This window comes from Nomascus leucogenys, chromosome 3 (assembly GCF_006542625.1).
Source record: "Nomascus leucogenys isolate Asia chromosome 3, Asia_NLE_v1, whole genome shotgun sequence".
NCBI lineage: Eukaryota > Metazoa > Chordata > Mammalia > Primates > Hylobatidae > Nomascus > Nomascus leucogenys.
This window is the reverse complement of record NC_044383.1, coordinates 137,418,572-137,437,355: the sequence shown is the minus strand read 5'-3', so window position 1 is coordinate 137,437,355 and position 18,784 is coordinate 137,418,572. Positions and strand designations below refer to the sequence as shown.

Genomic DNA, 18,784 nt, shown 5'->3' with positions numbered 1-18,784 from the left:
CAGTAAAGCTGTTTTAAAAAATCAACTGGGCAGGGTGCGGTGGCTCACGCCTGTAATCCCAGCACTTTGGGAGGTCGAGGCGGGCAGATCACGAGGTCAGGAGATTGAGACCATCCTGGCCAACATGGTGAAACCCCGTCTCTACTAAAACTACAAAAATTAGCTGGGGTGGTGGCCCATGCCTGTAATCCCAGCTACTCGGGAGGCTGAGTCAGAAGAACCACTTGAACCTGGGAGGCGGAGATTGCAGTGAGCTGAGATTGCGCCACTGGACTCCAGCCTGGCAACAGAGTGAGACTCCGTCTCAAAAAAAAAAAAAAAAATCAACTGGTGAGGCTGGGCACGGTGGCCTTGCCTATAATCCTAGCACTTTGGGAGGCTGAAGCCAATAGTTTGAGACCAGCTCTGGGCAACATAGTGAGACCTCATCGCTACAAAATAAAAAAAATTAGCTGGGCATGGTGGTACACACCCATATTTCCAGCTACTGAAGAGGCTGGGGTGAGAGGATCACCTAAGTCCGGGAAGTCAAGACTGCAGTGAGCTGTGATCACGCCACTGCACTCCAGCCAGGGAAATAGGGCGAGACCCTGTCTTAAAAACAAAACAACACTAAACTAACATTAAAACTTAAAAATCAACTGGTGAAAACATAGGTAGGCCCTTCCTCCTGCTAAGCATTAAAAAAAATTCCACCTTGACCTGACTTCCTCTTCCTCAGTGCCACCTTTCTCGCACTAGTTTGCTTCCTTGCTCTTTTTCATGGGGGAGTGGGGGTGCTGAACTATTTCCAGTGCTGGAGCTCACACGGTGGCTATGAAGTCACCCTAAATATACAACTGTGTTTCTAAATTATGTCAAATGCCTACAAATAATTCTAATATGGAAGCATTTTACAAACTTACTCTTTAAAACAGGCACACATGTGGATAAAGAAACACAGTAGATTCAAAATGTACAGCTATTTATATAAACATTTTGCAAAAATCTTTTTTAATACTTAGCAAGAGCATAGACTAATAACCTTTTATAAATGATATTTAATAACTGCTTTTGGCAACATCTAGAATACATATTATGTTTCTTTTTATATAAATCTCATTTTTAATTTTCCTTTCTTGACTTTTCCCCACTGGAAAATAAAACCAATGAGATTTTCAGTACAATTCATTTTTATTATTTTAGTGCAACAAAACATTTCCAGATTTATTTCCAATTTCAGTTTCAAAACAAACTGACCTGAAATTTTTAGTATTTAGTATCTGTGACAATGACCAATAAAATGTGTAAAAATATAAAAAATAAATTCATTCATTGTTGGTAGTACTCCAAATTCAATGCCTAAGAACTTTTTCTATCTAAAGCATTTTCCTAAAACTGCAAACTAAAAATCTGTTTATTTAAAACATTTATGTGGTAAAATAATCTCATTTGATTATGGATATCATAAATAGAATATAAAAGATATTACATTTCTTCAAATACCATTTGTTTCACTGTGTTCAATTTTGAGTTTCCTAACATCCATTCTACAGGTCAATCAAAATACAAAGGCGTGCAAATGAAACAAGCTATTGAAATGAAATAAAAAAACTCAAGGAGAATAAAAATTAGAATTAACTTATGAGGTAACTTTTATGTAAGCAAACATCACAGTTGTAAGAAATGCCTCTCTTTACAAAGAGTCATTAAGATGTGCATTTTCATAGAGCTATTATTTCATGAGCCCAAAATCAAGCAAAATAAAATCCCATGCTTCCTGGAATATTAAATACCATGCAGTGTACTACTTAAGAAAAGAACAAGGTTAACTAACTAAAAGCAGAACTCACTTATTTTTTGCTTCCTAGCCGATAAAAATAAGTTCATTGGCCGGGCGCGGTGGCTCACGCTTGTAATCCCAGCACTTTGGGAGGCCGAGGCGGGCGGATCACGAGGTCAGGAGATCGAGACCACAGTGAAACCCCGTCTCTACTAAAAATATAAAAAAATTAGCCGGGCATGGTGGCGGGCGCCTGTAGTCCCAGCTACTCGGGAGGCTGAGGCAGGAGAATGGCGTGAACCCGGGAGGCAGAGCTTGCAGTGAGCCGAGATTGCGCCACTGCACTCCAGCCTGGGTGACAGAGCGAGACTCCGTCTCAAAAAAAGACAAAAAAAAGTTCATTAAAAGCACTTGAAATTATGTATTTAACCTGAAAAAAAGTTGCTAAAATTCCAATATAAATGTAAATATCTTTAACTTGCTTAACCCAGCTATCCCCAAAACAGTGTAGTGGGGCAAAATGTTCAAAAGAAAAATCATCCAGTGTACATAGATGGGCACCAAGAAGTTAAGCTTCCCAGAGCACGTACAGAGCCGCCAGGCGACTCAATTCACGCGCTCCTTTTCTGGGGGAAAAGGTGCTCATCAGATCTTTCTATGCAACTGGGAGCACCTAAATCAAGTCAAAGGGGACCATCGTACTGAAATATTCCGTATTTTCCAGTGGTCCACCAGCTGGGCTCAGAGGCCAGGAGCTGTTCCCCTTGCCCAGGCTGCAGACCAACCTGAATTTCAGCTTTTAATGTTCTTATGGTACAGAGGGGTGCAGGATGGAAGCCATTCAGAGCCTGATGAAATGGAACAGAAAACTCCCATTTTCTGTCACCTGTCAACTTCCTGTAATTCAAATCACCCTTGAATAAAATTAAATGTGCCTTCTGTAGTTCAGCATATAAGTCGGGAGCAACCTGAGGCATTGCACAATACTCATGAGGCAGAGTCCAAAATATATGATTGTGGTAAACCCATTTACCCATTTTAATATACTCTTCCCAGTCGGCCCCACACTTGGACATCCACTTATGATTGCTATGTTTTACCTGTTCAATTAACCAATTAAAATCATGTATAGTAGTATCAGAAACAAACCATGGAATTGTTTTTCCATAAAAATGAACCTCAGTAGCCAGTTCAGAGGACAACAAGAAGTTGGCTAATACTAAATCTGTAACAAGCTCAAATCCAGAATTATCAAGAACAATATACACTCTAGTAACAGCAGCTTTTTCTCTTGTTTTCTTGCAATTGCTAAGCAATGACCAAAGATGTTCCATATCATTCAATAAAATGAAAGGTTTTAGGTCTTCCAATGAATTTAGTACATCAGTATCCTGAGAACTACTTTCTCCACCTGAGAATGACAGATCACACTTATTTCCCCACAGTGAAATCTGAAAAAGAAAAAGTAAAAAATATTCACCCTTCCTCTGAATAGCCAACAAAACTCCATTATGTAGCAGGGTGGGGGGACATTGCTAAAAAACTATTAAATATCTACAAAACTCTTTAAATGCCCATCAAATCTATACTTTCTCTAACAATGCACAAACATTATTTCACATGATGCTGTATTAACAAGATAAAACTGAAATTTTTAATTCATCAGTATGTAATGGACTTAAAAAAACTGGTTTCAATCATTTTAGCACTCACATTGTTTATTCAGAATAAAAGTTTTTGCAGCTTGCAGATATTAGAACATAATCAGATGCGTGAAGAGAGGCTCAAAGTTGCCCATATAATCCAGAGTCAAGAGAAAAAATAAAAGTTTATTTTTTCCTCCTTGCCCCTGCAGAACTGTCCAGTTTCTTTCGCTAACTGCATAACCTTAGGACATGACACCTCTCTGGGATTTGGTTCTCTCATTTGTAAAATTTAAAAAACTGAACAAGGTGAAATCTAAAGACGCTACTTTTTAAACAAGGTCATGTTAACTAAAGACCCATTGTAATCAATTATCTTATTCAGCTTTAAATTGAATTAATACTCAATTACATTTTGTAGAAAACAGTATGTAGGCCTATTTTTTTTTTAAGCCATAAAATTACACGTTTAGGACTTCCAGCTCGACCTGGGTTCAAACTCAGCATCTTCAGTTTATGATCATCAACAAATTACTTAAGCTCTCTAAGGCTCAAGTCCTGCAACTGAAAAACGAGATACTACTACTTACCTCACAGAATTATTGTGAGAATTGATCTAATACATGTAAATAATGTACCAAATACCTGGCATATAGAAGTACTCAATAAACACTAGCCAAAACAGACTCTACTCTCATTTGTGATTTTTTTTGAATAAAGATGGGGTCTCACTATGTTGACCAGGCTAATTTCCATCTCCTGGCCTCAAGCAATCCTCCTGCCGTGGCCTCCCAAAATGCTGAGATTATAAGCATGAGCCACCTTGTCAGGCCCTCATTTGTGATTTAAAATAAGGAGAATGCATGTTCCCACCAATAGGGTTTTCGTTTCGCTTTTTTTTTTTTGAGATAGAGTCTCCGTCACCCAGGCTGGAGTGCGGTGGTGCGATCTTGGCTCACTGCAACCTCCGCCATCCAGGTTCAAGCAGTTCTCCTGCCTCAGCCTCCCAAGTAGCTGGGATTACAAGTGTATGCCACCATACTCAGCTAATTTTTATATTTTTAGTAGATACGGGGTTTTGCCATGTTGGACAGGCTGGTCTCGAACTCCTGACCTCAAGTGATGTGATCGCCTTAGCCTCCCAAAGTGCTGGGATTACAGGGAAATAGTATTATTTATTTTTATTTTTATTTATTTTTTGAGACAGAGTCTCGCTCTGTCACCCAGGCTGGAGTGCAGTGGCATGATCTCGGCTCACTGCAACCTCTGTCTCCCGGGTTCAAGCATTCTCCTGCCTCAGCCTCTCAAGTAGCTGGGATTACAGGCACCCACCACCACGCCCAGCTAATTTTTTGTATTTTTAGTAGAAACGGGGTTTTACCATGTTAGCCAGGCTGGTCTAAGTAACTCCTGGCCTCAGGTGAACTGCCCACCTCAGCCTCCCAAAGTGCTGGGATTACAGGTGTGAGCCACCATGCCCAGCCAAACAGTATTATTTTAAAAAGAGATAAATGAATAAATGTTTTTAAAAAAATAAGGCTTAAATAATAACTAAAGTGTCCAAGGTCACCTTTTTCTAGAGTTTCCTGAAGAAATCCATACAATGGTGTCCACGCTGGCCTTCAGCGACTGAGAGCAGGTTCTGTGCTAGCCTCCTGCACTTTCCCTTCACACCATCTTCCAGTTTGTAATGACATAGTTCTTTGTGCAATTACTTGATTGTCTATATTCCCTCAAGATTACAAGTTTTGATAGGGAGGATCAGCCTGTTTTTGTTTTACCACTACATGCCCAGCACCTAGAATGGCATTTGACATAGTGGCTCCAGAAATGTGCGTGTGGACAGTGGGAGAGTGCTATGACTTTTGAAAGAGATCAACATTCCCTGCAAACTAGAATGTTTTCAAGCTTCCCTTGAGATGTTAACCTGTTGCTCACTGCGGACACCAAGCAGAGGCAACTCTGGCCCCCTTCACTTGGGAGCACAGTGACAGTGTGAAGAAGTTGTTAGCTAAATCAGATGACAGAAAATAGATGCATGCTCATTCTTCTTCACAGTTTATTATACTTACGGGACAAAGAACACATTCAAAGAAGATGATTCCCTGAAAGAATTGGCTAGCTAGGAGTCAAGAACTAGCACACCAGTCTTTTTTTTTTTTTTAATTCCAAGGCTAAGCATAAGGCAGAGTTAAGAGGAAAAAACAAAAAAACAAGGTTTATTAGTTAACAATGTCCTGGGCCAGGCAAGGTGGCTCATGCCTATAACCCCAGCACTTTGGGAGGCCAAGGCGGGCGGATCACCTGAGGTCAGGAGTTCAAGACCAGCCTGGCCAACATGGCGAAACCCGGTCTCTACTAAAAATACAAAAATTAGCCAGGTATGGTGGTATACGCCTGTAATCCCAGCTACTCAGGAGGCTGAGGCAGGATAATTGCTTAAACCCGGGAGACGGAGGTTGCAGTGAGCTGAGATCGCACCACTGCACTCCAACCTGGGTGACAGAGCAAGACTGTCTCAAAAAAAAAACAATGTCCTGACAATTTTTGTTTTGAACTCAAAATATGCCTTTATTTGTGACTTTGCTTGCCCTTGAAGTCTCACCAGGGCTTTGTCACCACGTATAATCTGTCAGCAAGTTCTGTAGCTTCTATGTTCAAAGAACACCCAGGCTCTGGTGATGTCACTAACTCTTACGCTACCAACTTGGCCCCAACCTCCCTCCCCAAGTTATTTTCAGACCAGCTCTCCCCATTTCCACCTTCGGCCCCTGCAGTCTATTCTCAGAAACATTCCTTGAAATAGTCAAATAGCATTACCTCTCTGTTCAAAACCCTCTGATGGCTTCTGTTTCACTTTTAGTAAAAATTTATTTAATACAAGCTGTTCTGTGTCCCTTCCACCCCGCTACCTCTCAGTAACTACAGGGTTTCCTTGCAATGTTTCTCACCTCTCCATGTACTCCACAGACACGCACCTGACTTACTCCTTCCCTGCCTTCAGGTCTGTGGCCTCAGCCTCCATGGACCCTTCCCTGGCAGCCCTGATCCCTTCCCCAACATCCCCAACGCCCTTTTCCTGCTTTATTTTTCTTCATAGCACTTTCTAACATTTCTTTTTGAAAGTCTTCCTCACTTTTTCTGGAAAATGTAAGGGCTGGGGATACTGCTATGTACCACATGTTTCCTATCTGATTCTAATAACGTGTTGTAAATTCAGGATGTTTGCATGAATTAAAAACTAAACTGAATACAAGATAAACAAAGAAATGTAATGAAACTGTATTAATGGTCCAACTGAACACCCGAGTATTATCACCTACTGTTGCTAACAGCAGGCTGTATCCCAGGCTCTGTGCTCAGCACTTCACATGCAAGAATCTGGTTGAATTCTCACATCAAATTACACAGTATACATTATCCTCATTGAACAGAGGAGGAAACTGAGGCCCAGAGAAATTAAGTGACAGGCCTCAGGTCCAAACACAAATTAGCCACAGAGCCAACACACACCCAAGTCAGCTGGGAGACCAAATTACTATTAAGTATTCTTTCAAGCATGACAAAAGCTAAGCAAATTACTATGAAGTATTCTCTCAAGTATGACAGAAGCTAGGAAGTCAGAAAACTTCTTTGCCACTAAAATTATAGCCAGTGAGAGCAGAAAAAGATTTCAAACCCATTTCTAGAAATTAAATGGAATTTCATCTCTTAACACCATTAGGTAAAAAATCATCAATTATAGCAAAGAAAAATATGTACATGTTTTGTTAACTGTATAGCAGTTTATTTTGTTTAAATAAAACATACTTAGAAGATTAATGATCATATTTACCTGCAGAAGTTTAAAAAACTCATCTTTCAGCTGTTTTTCATCTAGGTCTTCAATAGTTCTTATCAATTGTTGCAGGAGAGTACATAAAGCAATGATAGATTCCTGTGACTCATAGAAATTTTGCTCTTTTGATTCTTTAAATACATCAAAGTAATCGATTGGTGGACTAAAGTAGGAGAAAAACAAAGTGAAACATTTTAGTCTGTACATTTGGATAACTGCAGTTCTTCAAAGAAAATAGCACCATACAGTCTCAATAATTAGTGCTAACAGAAACTAGATATAACATTTATCTAATTGACTAACTAGAAAAACTTAACACTGAACAAATTATACAAAAATCTCTCAAACTCATTTTAATAGTCAAAAGTTCCCAAATCAAGTATTTTTCTGGAAATATTAAATAGTGATAGTGACTATGCTCATAATTAACTACCTAGCAGGGATTCCAGGGCAAAAGAAGGAGAAAGATAAATTTCAAGACAACTGCTTTAGTTCAACAAACACTTTTTAAGCACCGATGTGGCAGAGTTCTAGTAACAAATGTATAGAATATAAACAGAATATTTGAATACAATGCAGCAATCACTAACAGAATGAAACACAGAGTATGATGGAAATACAATGAGTACTTAAGATAAATCAGACAATACTATTGTAAGTTTTAGAAGAACGATAATTTTTTATCACTAATATTTAGGTATTTTTGGGCAACTTTAACCAAAGGTGATGTATGCGGCATGGCTACACCTTCATGTTTTCCAATGAGAGATTAAATCATATTATATTGGCCTAAGAAAATCATAACTAAGAAGATATAAATACTAATATAATCATCTTTACTGAATTGAATATAAAAGACATTCAGATTATTGGGTCTTCCAAATTAACTACTTTTTCCATGGGTCATTCATGTTAGGGTAAAAACAATCTAACACTGGTGTAATCAGCTTGATTTGTTTTGTTTTTTTAAGTAACACACCAGTATTTAAACATCCGAATGATGGCTGCCTCCTTCCGCCAGTCACCTCGGGAAGCTACACCCTTATTCCAAGGGCGCTGCCATTGCTCAGAGCACTTTTGGAATTCCTCTTTTGGAATTTTCTTCAGAACCTATGGCACATCATTAAACCTCCTGTCAGTGATCACATAGCTTCATCCTCTGGAGTCAATCTATTTTTGGAAACAGCCAAAAGTCACTCTGAGTGATTTCAGTAGAATGAGGTGTGTGATCAAATTGGATAAAAACTTTTTTTAATCGAAAATGAGTAATTAAAAAAACAGGAAAACTAATTTTCATTTTGAGGCATGTAAACTTGCTCTGAAAGAAGTTCCAAATAATTCAAAGATGGTTTTGGCAATGGCAGCACCGCTGAAATCAATCAGTCTCTCAAGGTGACTTAAAAGGATAAAAATCATTTGGATGCACAGACCCAATCCGGCCCACCACCTGTTTTGTCTGACTCACATGCTAAGAGTGGTTTTTACATTTTTGAATGGCTGAAAACAAAGTGAAAGAAAAGTAGTATTTTGTGACACATGAAATTCAAATTTCAGTGTCCACTGAATAAAGTTTCTTTAGAACACAGCCATGCTCATTCTTACATATTATTTAAGGCTGCTTTCACACTACAATGGCAGGTTCAGCAGCTGCAAGAGAGACCACATGGCCCCTATGCCTAAAAGATTTACTACCTGGCCCTTTACAGAAAGTTCTAATAAAACATGTTCTAATTCATTAAAGTCACATCTCATATTAAGAATGAGACTTATTTCTTGTATTTAAGAGAGTAAACTCACATAACTATATATAAATTCTCATTTTAGAATGTTTTCTATTTTAGAATCTACTAAAGCTGTGTATGTACACACACTATGACCCAGTGATTCACTTCTAGGGATATACCCAACAGATGTATTCATACATATGTTCAGCTAAAAAGTGTCAGAATGTTTATAGCAGCATTCTTCCTAACAACTCCAAACTGAAAAGTACTCAAATATCCATCACAACGAAGTAAACAGATTGTAATATGTTCGTATAACGCAATATTATAAAGCAATGAGAATGATATAATTATATTGTAACATATAGATGAGTCTCACAAACAAAAAAATGAGTGAAAGAAGCCAGACACAAAACTATACACTGTATCATTTCATTTCAGTAAAGTTAAAAAACAGGCAAAACTAACACAGGTCAGAACAATGGTTATCCTTGAGAGGTAATGATGGCAGTGACTGGAAGGGGACTCAAAGTGGACTTCTGGGGTCTGTAAGGTTCTGTCTCTTGATCTGGGCACTGGGTATGCAAGTATGTTCTTGAACACATAAGGCATGCACATTTTTCTATATGTATATTACACTTTATTAAAAAGTTTTTTAAAAATCTAGTATTTTCTCTACACTTTCATCTTTCAATATCTGAAGTGTATTTACCTAATATGTTTAAATTTCACATATGGCTAAAACTTTGAATCTTAATTTAGACTGGCAGACTATCGAAGCATGTTTCAGTGTAAAATGGTAAAATCAATATAAACATGTCTTTTATAAAAGCTGGTCAGTTTGGAGTTGCCATTGACCTAGGATAGGGATCCCCCATAGAAGAACCTAAAAATTAGACATTTAAGAATTACTTCAGTGCTGGCTCCACTGTAAGATGGCTCTTTATCTGCCACAGAAACCACTTTGGGAAGAGTTCTACATCCGTGATTGTGCAACATTCTAGTTTCTTGAACTTAAGAGTTGCATGTTCCCTCTATCCCATTTAACAATCTGTTCGCTGAACCAGTGGGTATCATCACTCCGAGCTTCCGAAAGAAAAATTGATACCCAGGCCCCACCCCAGATAAATTAAGCAATTTGTATTTATTCCAACATAATAATCTAAAATTATGTGGGGTTTTTTTGAGACGGAGTTTTGCTCGTCGCCCAGGCTGGAGTACAATGTGGCACGACCTCGGCTCACTGCAACCTCCACCTCCTGGGTTCAAATGATTCTCCTGCCTCAGCCTCCCGAGTAGCTGGGATTACAGGTGCTCATCACCACGCCTGACTATTTTTTGTATTTTTAGCTGAGACAGCATTTCACCATGTTGGCCAGGCTGGTCTCAAACCCCTGACCTCAGGAGATCCACCTGCCTCGGCCTCCCAAAGTGCTGAGATCACAGGCATGAGCCACCGTGCCTGGCCTAAAAATACGCATTTTTGAAGCCACCTTCCTTTTCCCCCAACTGGGTCATAAATGTGCAGCCAGGTTTGTGAAAATCTGCTCTAGGTATTTTTAGTCTCTGAATCTGATCAACCTCTAAAATCAAACTCAGAAACAGCATTCCTCTTGCCTTAAACACACAAACTCCACCAACCCCGCTCAAGATGCCACCCAGTCTTTCAACACTTTGGCAGCTTTGGCTCATACCACAGATATTTTCCAAAACTATGAAACCATCACCCCGAATTTCAGACTACTCTCAGTCCTTGACAGGCATCTAAATCTACTATTTGGGAAGAATGGTTGAATAAGGACACTAATCTGATTCACACAGACCAGGCTCAAATCCTGGTTCCACCACCTACTAGTCATGTTACCTTGGGCATGTTAGAAATCTCTCTGAACCTCAGTCACCTCAACTGTAAAATGGAAACCATAACAACGCCTACATTTCACTGGGTTGCGCAGTCACTAGAACATTGCTAGTTACTGACAGCCCCTTACATCTTCAGCTGGGGTGCCTTCTCCGTGCCAAGCAGTGCCCCAGTTTTTTTTTTGGTTTTTGAGACAGAGTCTCGCTCTTTCGCCCAGGCTGGAGTGCAGTGGTGCAATCTTGGCTCACTGCAACCTCAGCCTCCTGGGTTCAAGTGATTCTTCTGCCTCAGCCTCCTAAGTAGCTGGGACTACAGGCGCGCACCACCACGCCCAGCTAATTTTTGTATTTTTAGTAGAGACGGGGTTTCAGCATGTTGGCCAGGATGGTCTCAATCTCTTGACCTTGTGATCTGCCTGCCTCGGCCTCCCAAAGTGCTGGGATTACAGCTGTGAGCCACCGCACCCGGCCTGCACCAGAGTTTTAATAGCGTATTTTGCTTTTAGATCAGAAGTTCTAAAACCTATCTATCAGAAAAAACAACAAATTGTGATATGAAAAAAATATATAGGCTGGGCATGGTGGCTCATGCCTGTAATCCCAGCACTTTGGGAGGATGAGGTGGGCAGATCACCTGAGGTCAGGAGTCCAAGGCCAGCCTGGCCAACATAAGGAAACCCCATCTCTACTAAAAATACAAAAACAAAAAAAAGTTAGCCAGGCATGGTGGGGGGTGCCTGTAATCCCAGCTACTCGGGAGGCTGAGGCAGGAGAACTGCTTGAACCTGGAAGGCAGAGGTTGTAGTAAACCAAGATGGCACCACTGTACTCCAGCCTGGGCGACAGAGCGAGACTCCATCTTAAACAAACAAACAACAACAAGAACAACAACAACAAAAATATATATATATATGTGTGTGTAAGATTAAGACAAGCTAATGAACAGATTTTAAAGTTCCATATGTTTCCCAAAATAATTTTATTTTACAATTAGTGCTGACTTGATAGATCACTTTAAATTGTCCTATGCTATGTTTAGGAACAGATACCAAAGGATTCCTCTTAACAAACCTGTATTTTTGGAACCTATGCTTATTAAGGATAATCCAATAATCCCCATTAACTTTTCTTTGGCACTATAAATAACAGTTTTTTGTTTTTTGGTTTTTTTAAACAGTCTCGCTCTGTCGCCCAGGCTGGAGTACGGTGGTGTAATCTCGGCTACTGCAACCTCCGCCTCCCAAGTTCAAGTGATTCTCCTGCCTCAGCCTCCCAAGTAGCTGGGACTACAGGCATGTGCCACCACACCTGGGTAATTACATATTTTTTGTAGAGACAGGGTTTCGCCACATTCAGCAGGCTGGTCTCAAATTCCTGACCTCAAGTGATCCACCTGCCTTAGCCTCCCAAAGTGCTGGGATTCCAGGCATGAGCCACCACACCTGGTCTAAAAACTAGTTCTCTATCAGATGTTTTCCTGGGGAAAATTAAATAATATAAACAAGCCTATAAAAAGTTACTTTGAAACATGTGTACTTTTAAAATCTTTTTCTAAACTAGCCTTTTTAAAAAAATGATGAAAGATTAAGACTGTAATACAATAGTATGATTCACTGTTCTCATGACTCCTTAAACCAAATAAGTTGTAACATGTTTATTATCTATTTTAATAAACAAAACATATGCTACTTTGTCCCATCCTGATTTATATATATAACTATTTCAAATTAACATTTTTTACTCAACAAGCAAAACTTCTTTTATTCTAGAAATCTTTAATAGAATCGTTAATTAATTCATGCTTTATTTATCTATTTTATTGAGACAGAGTTTCACTCTGTTGCTCAGGCTGCAGTGCACTGGCGCAATTTTGGCACACTGCAACCTCTGCCTCCCAGGTTCAAGCGATTCCTATTCCTCAGCCTCCTGGGTAGCTGGGATTACAGGCCTGTGCCACCATGCCTCGCTAATTTTTTTATTTTTAGTAGAGACGGGTTTCGTTATGCCGGCCAGGCTGGTCTCGAACTCCTGACCTCAAGCGATCTGCCCACCTCAGCTTCCCAAAGTGCTGGGATTACAAGCGTGAACCTCAGGGCCTGGCCAATTCATACTTTAGATATTTACTCTTATGTCTATTCTAGGCAAGTAGATTATGATTGCCAAGAATCTGTTAAATCGGTAACAGCTATAGAAATATCCATCAGTAACATTTGTAGAAATGTCCAACAAGGCTATTAAGATTTGCTAAACTCAACCAAATTCAAGCTTCCAGTGGCGCTTATTTTTAAACTTATCCTTTTACAATTTCAGAAAAAGTATAAATTATCTAAACATTTGCTAGTTGATGATTAAACACGTACCTCTGGATAATTGCTTCATGAATTCTACGATACATGTAACATTCTACGAACAACCACGGTGAGTAGAACCACCTTGATTTTCCATCACTTTCATTTAAAAGACTCTGTTGATATTCTAGGTACTGATTCCATATATCAGTATCAACAAATTTCTCAACCAAGGGGATAAATGGTTTATCTGTTTGCAATTCATTCCGTAATTTAGAAAGGAGAGAGATAGCTTTCTTTTCAGCTTCCACGCCTTCCTGCAAAAATACAAGAAAAATAAATTGTGTGTGTTTCTCTGTGTGTGTGTGTCTGTGCAATTCCTCTAGGGTAACATATTTTTACAGACTTAAGAAGAAAAGAAAAATGTTCAAAACTACATTTTATTTCTTTAAACATTACATTTACAACTCTTAAACTGAAAATCAAAAAACACACACAGATCTCATATGAACATAACCATGCCTTATCTACCTAAGTTCTGGCCTTTCTGTATCTTTGGTGGGATGACCATTACTACAGAGGGAAAGGAACCCCTGCCAGATTTTCCATGTCTTTCATGCTTCCATACATATTCTTCTTTCACCATTGACACCACTAGAAAAGAAACTGTGGCCTTTCTGAGGTTTCTTTTGGTAGCTCAAATTTTTTTTGTTTTCTGCCGAGTTCTAGCTAGGGGAGAGATGAGATATGCTGACAAACAAGGCACTACAATATTATCTCACATAACAGGCCAACTGGAGTGGGGACAAATGTAATGGGATCAGAATGAAGTGAAAATGACTTGGCACCTCTGGTTTTACATCAGGAAGATTCCTGCCCCATTAAAAAAAAGAAAATGTAAGCCTAATAAGACACGTATATAATAAAATGTAGAGAGTAAACATCAAGCCTGAGTATTTTTATAAGATCATTTTTATCGTGTTGATATTTAGTCCCTACTTTCAGACCTGTAATTTTCTCAATATAAACATCTCTCCAATCTTTCTTTTGTTCCAGGTAGAATTTATTTTGCTGCTAGAACAAAAGATTGAAGCTTTAGAGATTCTGCAGGTTCAGAAATAGAAGAAAAGAAGTTGTGGCTGACTGTTTTGAAAGGAACTCCCCCTCCTCCAAATCTCTTCCCTAAAGTCTTAAACTTCAACTCTTTAACTATAAATTCCAACAACTGAGGTTTTATAGGATGTCAGGCACCCTTTTACAGAAGCATATACCTAAAAAGGCTAATGGATTAATAGTTATGTCATTGCCAGTTTGTTCACTTACTTGAATTGAATTCAAACATTTACTGAACCCTGTATGTGCCTGACACTAACCTCAGGGCCAGAGAAAGATGAATAAAGCCTGGCCCTGTCTCCAGGAGACACACATCTGCCAAACCAGGTAGTTTAAGGGGACGGACGTTTGACCGCTGAGGTGGGGGAAGACAGAAAACTGTGTGGCATGGCTCCTTTGGAGATAAGCCTGGCCCTGCTATAGGTGGGGGCTTAGGGAACTAGGAGAACACATGAGGCCCAAGGAGAGTGGCCATACATATAACAGAGGCATGAAAAAGGGACAGAAAGGCTACCAAAAGGAGACTTTATCTGTGTCAATTTACACCTTGTTCTGTGCCCAGCAAAGTGTGAAATGGGGTAGGGCTGGTGAGACAATAAACTCTGCCTTCAGTCACCTGGTGATTACGGGCATACAGGCCAAGTAGCAATATACTAGGACTACATTTTAGATCACTCTGGTCGAAAAAACTGAAATTACAAAAGCATTATGGGGCCAGGCACAGTGGCTCACGCCTGTAATACCAGCACTTCAGGATGCTGAACTGGGAGAACTGCTGGAATCTAGGAGTTTGAGGCAGCAGTGAGCTATGACTGCACCACTGCACTCTAGCCTAGTAGACAGAACAAGACCCTGTCTCAAAAAACAAAACAACAACAAGAAAAACAAAAGTATTGTGGTAATTTGCTTACATATATGACCAAATACTAAAGTGAACTATCCAAATTTGGCTAAATTATACTTGTGTGATAAAGGTATGTCAGCTACCAAAATTATGTTTATGTGATAAACATTAAAACCATTCATCAATAGAATTGTCAGTGTCTAAGCTGGATTTTAGCAATAAGGAACAACAGGTAATCCCTGTGTTATGCCAGGATTAGTTTCAAACAAGACAATATAAAAGAAGTTGAGGCCGGGCGCGGTGGCTCACACTTGTAATCCCAGCACTTTGGGAGGCCGAGGTGGGCGGATCACAAGGTCAGGAGCTCGAGACCGCGGTGAAACCCTGTCTCTACTAAAAATACAAAAAATTAGCCGGGCGTGGTAGCGGGCGCCTGTAGTCCCAGCTACTCGGAGAGGCTGAGGCAGGAGAATGGCGTGAACCCGGGAGCCGGAGCTTGCAGTGAGCTGAGATTGTGCCACTGCACTCCAGCCTGGGTGACAGAGCAAGACTCTGTCTCAAAAAAAAACAAAAAACCAAAAGAAGTTGAAAGAAGTAGAACATTACACTCAAACTGCATATATGTTTCTTGCTCCATTTCAATTTGGCCAAGGAGAAAAGATCACCAACCATTTCTCTAAATCTTTGTTTTCAACTCTTAAAAAAAATGTACTGGTGTATGTATGCTCTTTGACAGTCCATTGTGTAACAGAAAGATTACTGAACCTACAAGTTTAAAGACCTATGTCTAACATAACATAGTTATTTGGATTTTTCCTCATCCATTAATTGAATGGACAAAGTGATTTCTAAAGTCCTATTCTGTACTGAATGCTAATGAGTCCCAACTTGAATCAGTACAATGTGTCAATCAATTATAATTCATATCCCTGAGCTGTGCATAGCAGCTTGAAGTTCCAGGACCCAAGATCTCAAATTAGTAATATAAATACTGCAACTCAAATTAAACTTGAAATTTAAAAAGCTCTTCTAAGCAACTCAATTGCTTAGTCATTTGACTAAGTCAATTGCAAGTCTGTTGCCCAGTCACCAATTACAACATTGCATATATTAGAAAATACATTCTGAGGTCTAAATAACTGACAGAATTAATTATTGGAACACAATTATTTTCTAAACTGAAGATTGGCTGTTCTATCTTCATTTCAATGTATTACCTTAAAAACAAATAAATACTTGGCCCATCTATTGATTTTTACATTTAAAGGAAAATTATATCTTCAAGAACTATTTATTATGTTTCTGTTGAGAAATTAACAAAAAATTAAAAGTTAAAACAATTCTTACCTCTCCATGTTTCTCAAAAAATTCACTTTTATGTCGATGCAATGTATCAATAACCTTAGTTAAGATCTGTGGTGTTCTGTCTTTAATTGTAAGATATGCAAATGATCTAGAAAAAAGAGTCACATGCAATGTATTACTTAGCAGCATCAATACTAGAAGGCTGGCTATCTTTTAGTTTCTGGAACACTTCATGTATATTAAACTCCTCATACAACTATTAAAAGGTAGACAAGTATTGTATGATTACTATATTAAGACATAAGAAAACCTGAAAAATTCTCTGGTATGTCATGGAAGCCAAACCGTCTTGGTGCCTCTAATCCCAGATTCTCCCATGGAGTCTGTTTAATCATTCTTATCTTTCCTATTCTATTGCTTTTCTTTTCCTAAATCAGAAACTCGCTTAGCAACGTGATAGGATAGGGAATGGATTAGCTTAGAAATCAAACAGGCTCTTGTCCCAGGTCTACTATCTGCTAAGTCACATGCTTCGAAAGGTGAATGAAGCAATGCATCTAAAACCACCTAAAGTGTCTAATGTGCTTGAACAGCATAAAGTATTAAAGGTACTTATAAGCCTGTTTCTCTCGATTCTGTCTATATTCTAAGTCAATTTTAATTATTTTCAAGTTTTCCCCTTCTCTGCCTTCTCTATCTGCACAATGGACTCCTTCCATCCTATTCTGCCCCTAAGCAAATGAAGCCATGCTACTGTCTCTTCCCAGTCAAAAAATGAGATTTTATAAAGTGTTCAAGAATGAAGCAAGCTGAAGATGAAGAAAAACTTATACCTGCATTAAAAAATTAAAGATATTCTTGATTTTATTCATACAAAAACCAAGATTTACAGATTATCATTTTATATCATTTTAAGGAAATACATGATTCGGGTAGAAAAAAAGCTTTATTTGGTGGAGAAATTCTGTGCAGTTTTAAATATAGAGCACAGAGCTTAGCTGACTAGTGTTTTTATCTCTGGATCACAGGAGACAATTGTTAAACTACTAGATTGTAACTCGGGTATTTCTTCAAAAGGTTTCCTCAAATGATAGCTATAGAACTTTAAGAAAAAAACTGCAAACACTTTCTGACTCTGTGGTGCTTTCAGTACCACCCAAAACAGTGATTAGGTTTTAATGCGCATAATAACTACGTTGATCAGAATTTAATTTTTAAAAATCATTAATAAAAGAAATCACTAATACCTCAGAGGGTGAGCAGGATCATTAAATCAACTGTCACTTGAATTTTCCCACGCAGTAGGTACAGTAAGTCCTTTTTTGAGATTTTACTTTAATTAGAAAGTATTACTGTTTTCCTAACTACTACATTTCCTGCACCTCTGGAGCAAAATCTCTGGCCGGGACAGGAGTGAGGCCAGAAGCCCTAGGGCGCAAAATTGAAGGAGACACTCTCTATACTTGCATGACCTGAAACAGTGCCTGCTTCAATTTGGGGCCATTGGCGCCACTTTGCTGGCCTCAAGGTTTATTTTCTTCAAAGTGTTCTCGTCTTTTGCAATATTTTGAAGTAAGGACAAATTTCAAATATAAATTTGGCCATTCAATTTATGCAAATGGATGTTATTTGCACGGTCGCCCATAACTTTACCCAAGAATCAGTAGCGTGACGACTATAAAGCAAAAAACTACAGACAGTTCTTACTGTGAGATTACGATTTGATCAACAATAGGAAGAAACCTGTTTCTTAATAGCGCTGAGATCCCCAACTCTTACGGAGAATTTTAACGCCCCCAAAGCGCTTTTATTAAAGTGAATAAAAAGTGACCGCCAGGAACAGACCGCGAAGCTGACCCCTATCCTGATCCTTACGAGCAGTCGCCGCGGGCAGGCTCCCTCCCCGGGGCCTCCTCCCCTCGCCTCAGACCCAGTCCGCGAAATCCGCAAAAGCGTCCCGGGAAGCCGCGCCAGGCAGCGGGACTCGAACGCAGCCCACGGGGGAGCGGACGCCCTCCGCTTAGTCCCCACAGGCTCCCGGCGAGGCCCGGCTTTCCGCAAAAGTGGGAAGAAAAGCTAGACTAACCCCACGTCCTGTCCTGAGAGAGACGCCGGGACGACAGCCATCACGTTCCGCGATCCCAGCCGCAAACCTCGGCTATTCAACCGCCGCAGAAACAGAGGCGGTACCACCGCGAAGGAGGAGCTGAGAATGGGGGTGGTGTGGCTTAAAAAAAAAAAAGTGCTTTTGAATAAAGAAACTTTATTTGGTGCCCGATCAAACGGCAAACAGTGGCTCGCCAGAGGACCCAATCTTCCGGGGACGAAGGCGGGGACAGCGGAGGGCGACTAAAGGAGCGGATATGGAAGCGAGCGAAAGCCGGAAGCAGGCAAGGACCGGGAGGTC

At 39.6% G+C, this 18,784-nt stretch overlaps 1 protein-coding gene across 2 annotated transcripts in view; it reads right to left on the bottom strand.

Annotated features, from left to right (window-relative positions):
* The window catches only part of ARMT1 (acidic residue methyltransferase 1), a 160,694-nt gene extending 141,997 nt beyond the window's left edge, over positions 1 to 18,697 (bottom strand). Inside the window, exons 1-5 of one of the 2 annotated variants that reach the window (XM_030809851.1) lie at positions 18,464 to 18,697; positions 16,420 to 16,525; positions 13,188 to 13,432; positions 7,241 to 7,406; positions 2,118 to 3,213 (exon numbers count right to left, since the gene is read on the bottom strand). In XM_030809851.1, the coding sequence (XP_030665711.1) occupies positions 2,446 to 3,213; positions 7,241 to 7,406; positions 13,188 to 13,432; positions 16,420 to 16,525; positions 18,464 to 18,504 (1,326 nt within the window). In that variant the 5' untranslated portion in view covers positions 18,505 to 18,697 and the 3' untranslated portion in view covers positions 2,118 to 2,445. Of the gene's footprint in view, positions 1 to 2,117; positions 3,214 to 7,240; positions 7,407 to 13,187; positions 13,433 to 16,419; positions 16,526 to 18,463 lie in introns of those variants that run through there. The other variant, XM_030809852.1, reaches the window with a different exon arrangement.
* Between the last annotated feature and the right edge of the window lie 87 nt (positions 18,698 to 18,784).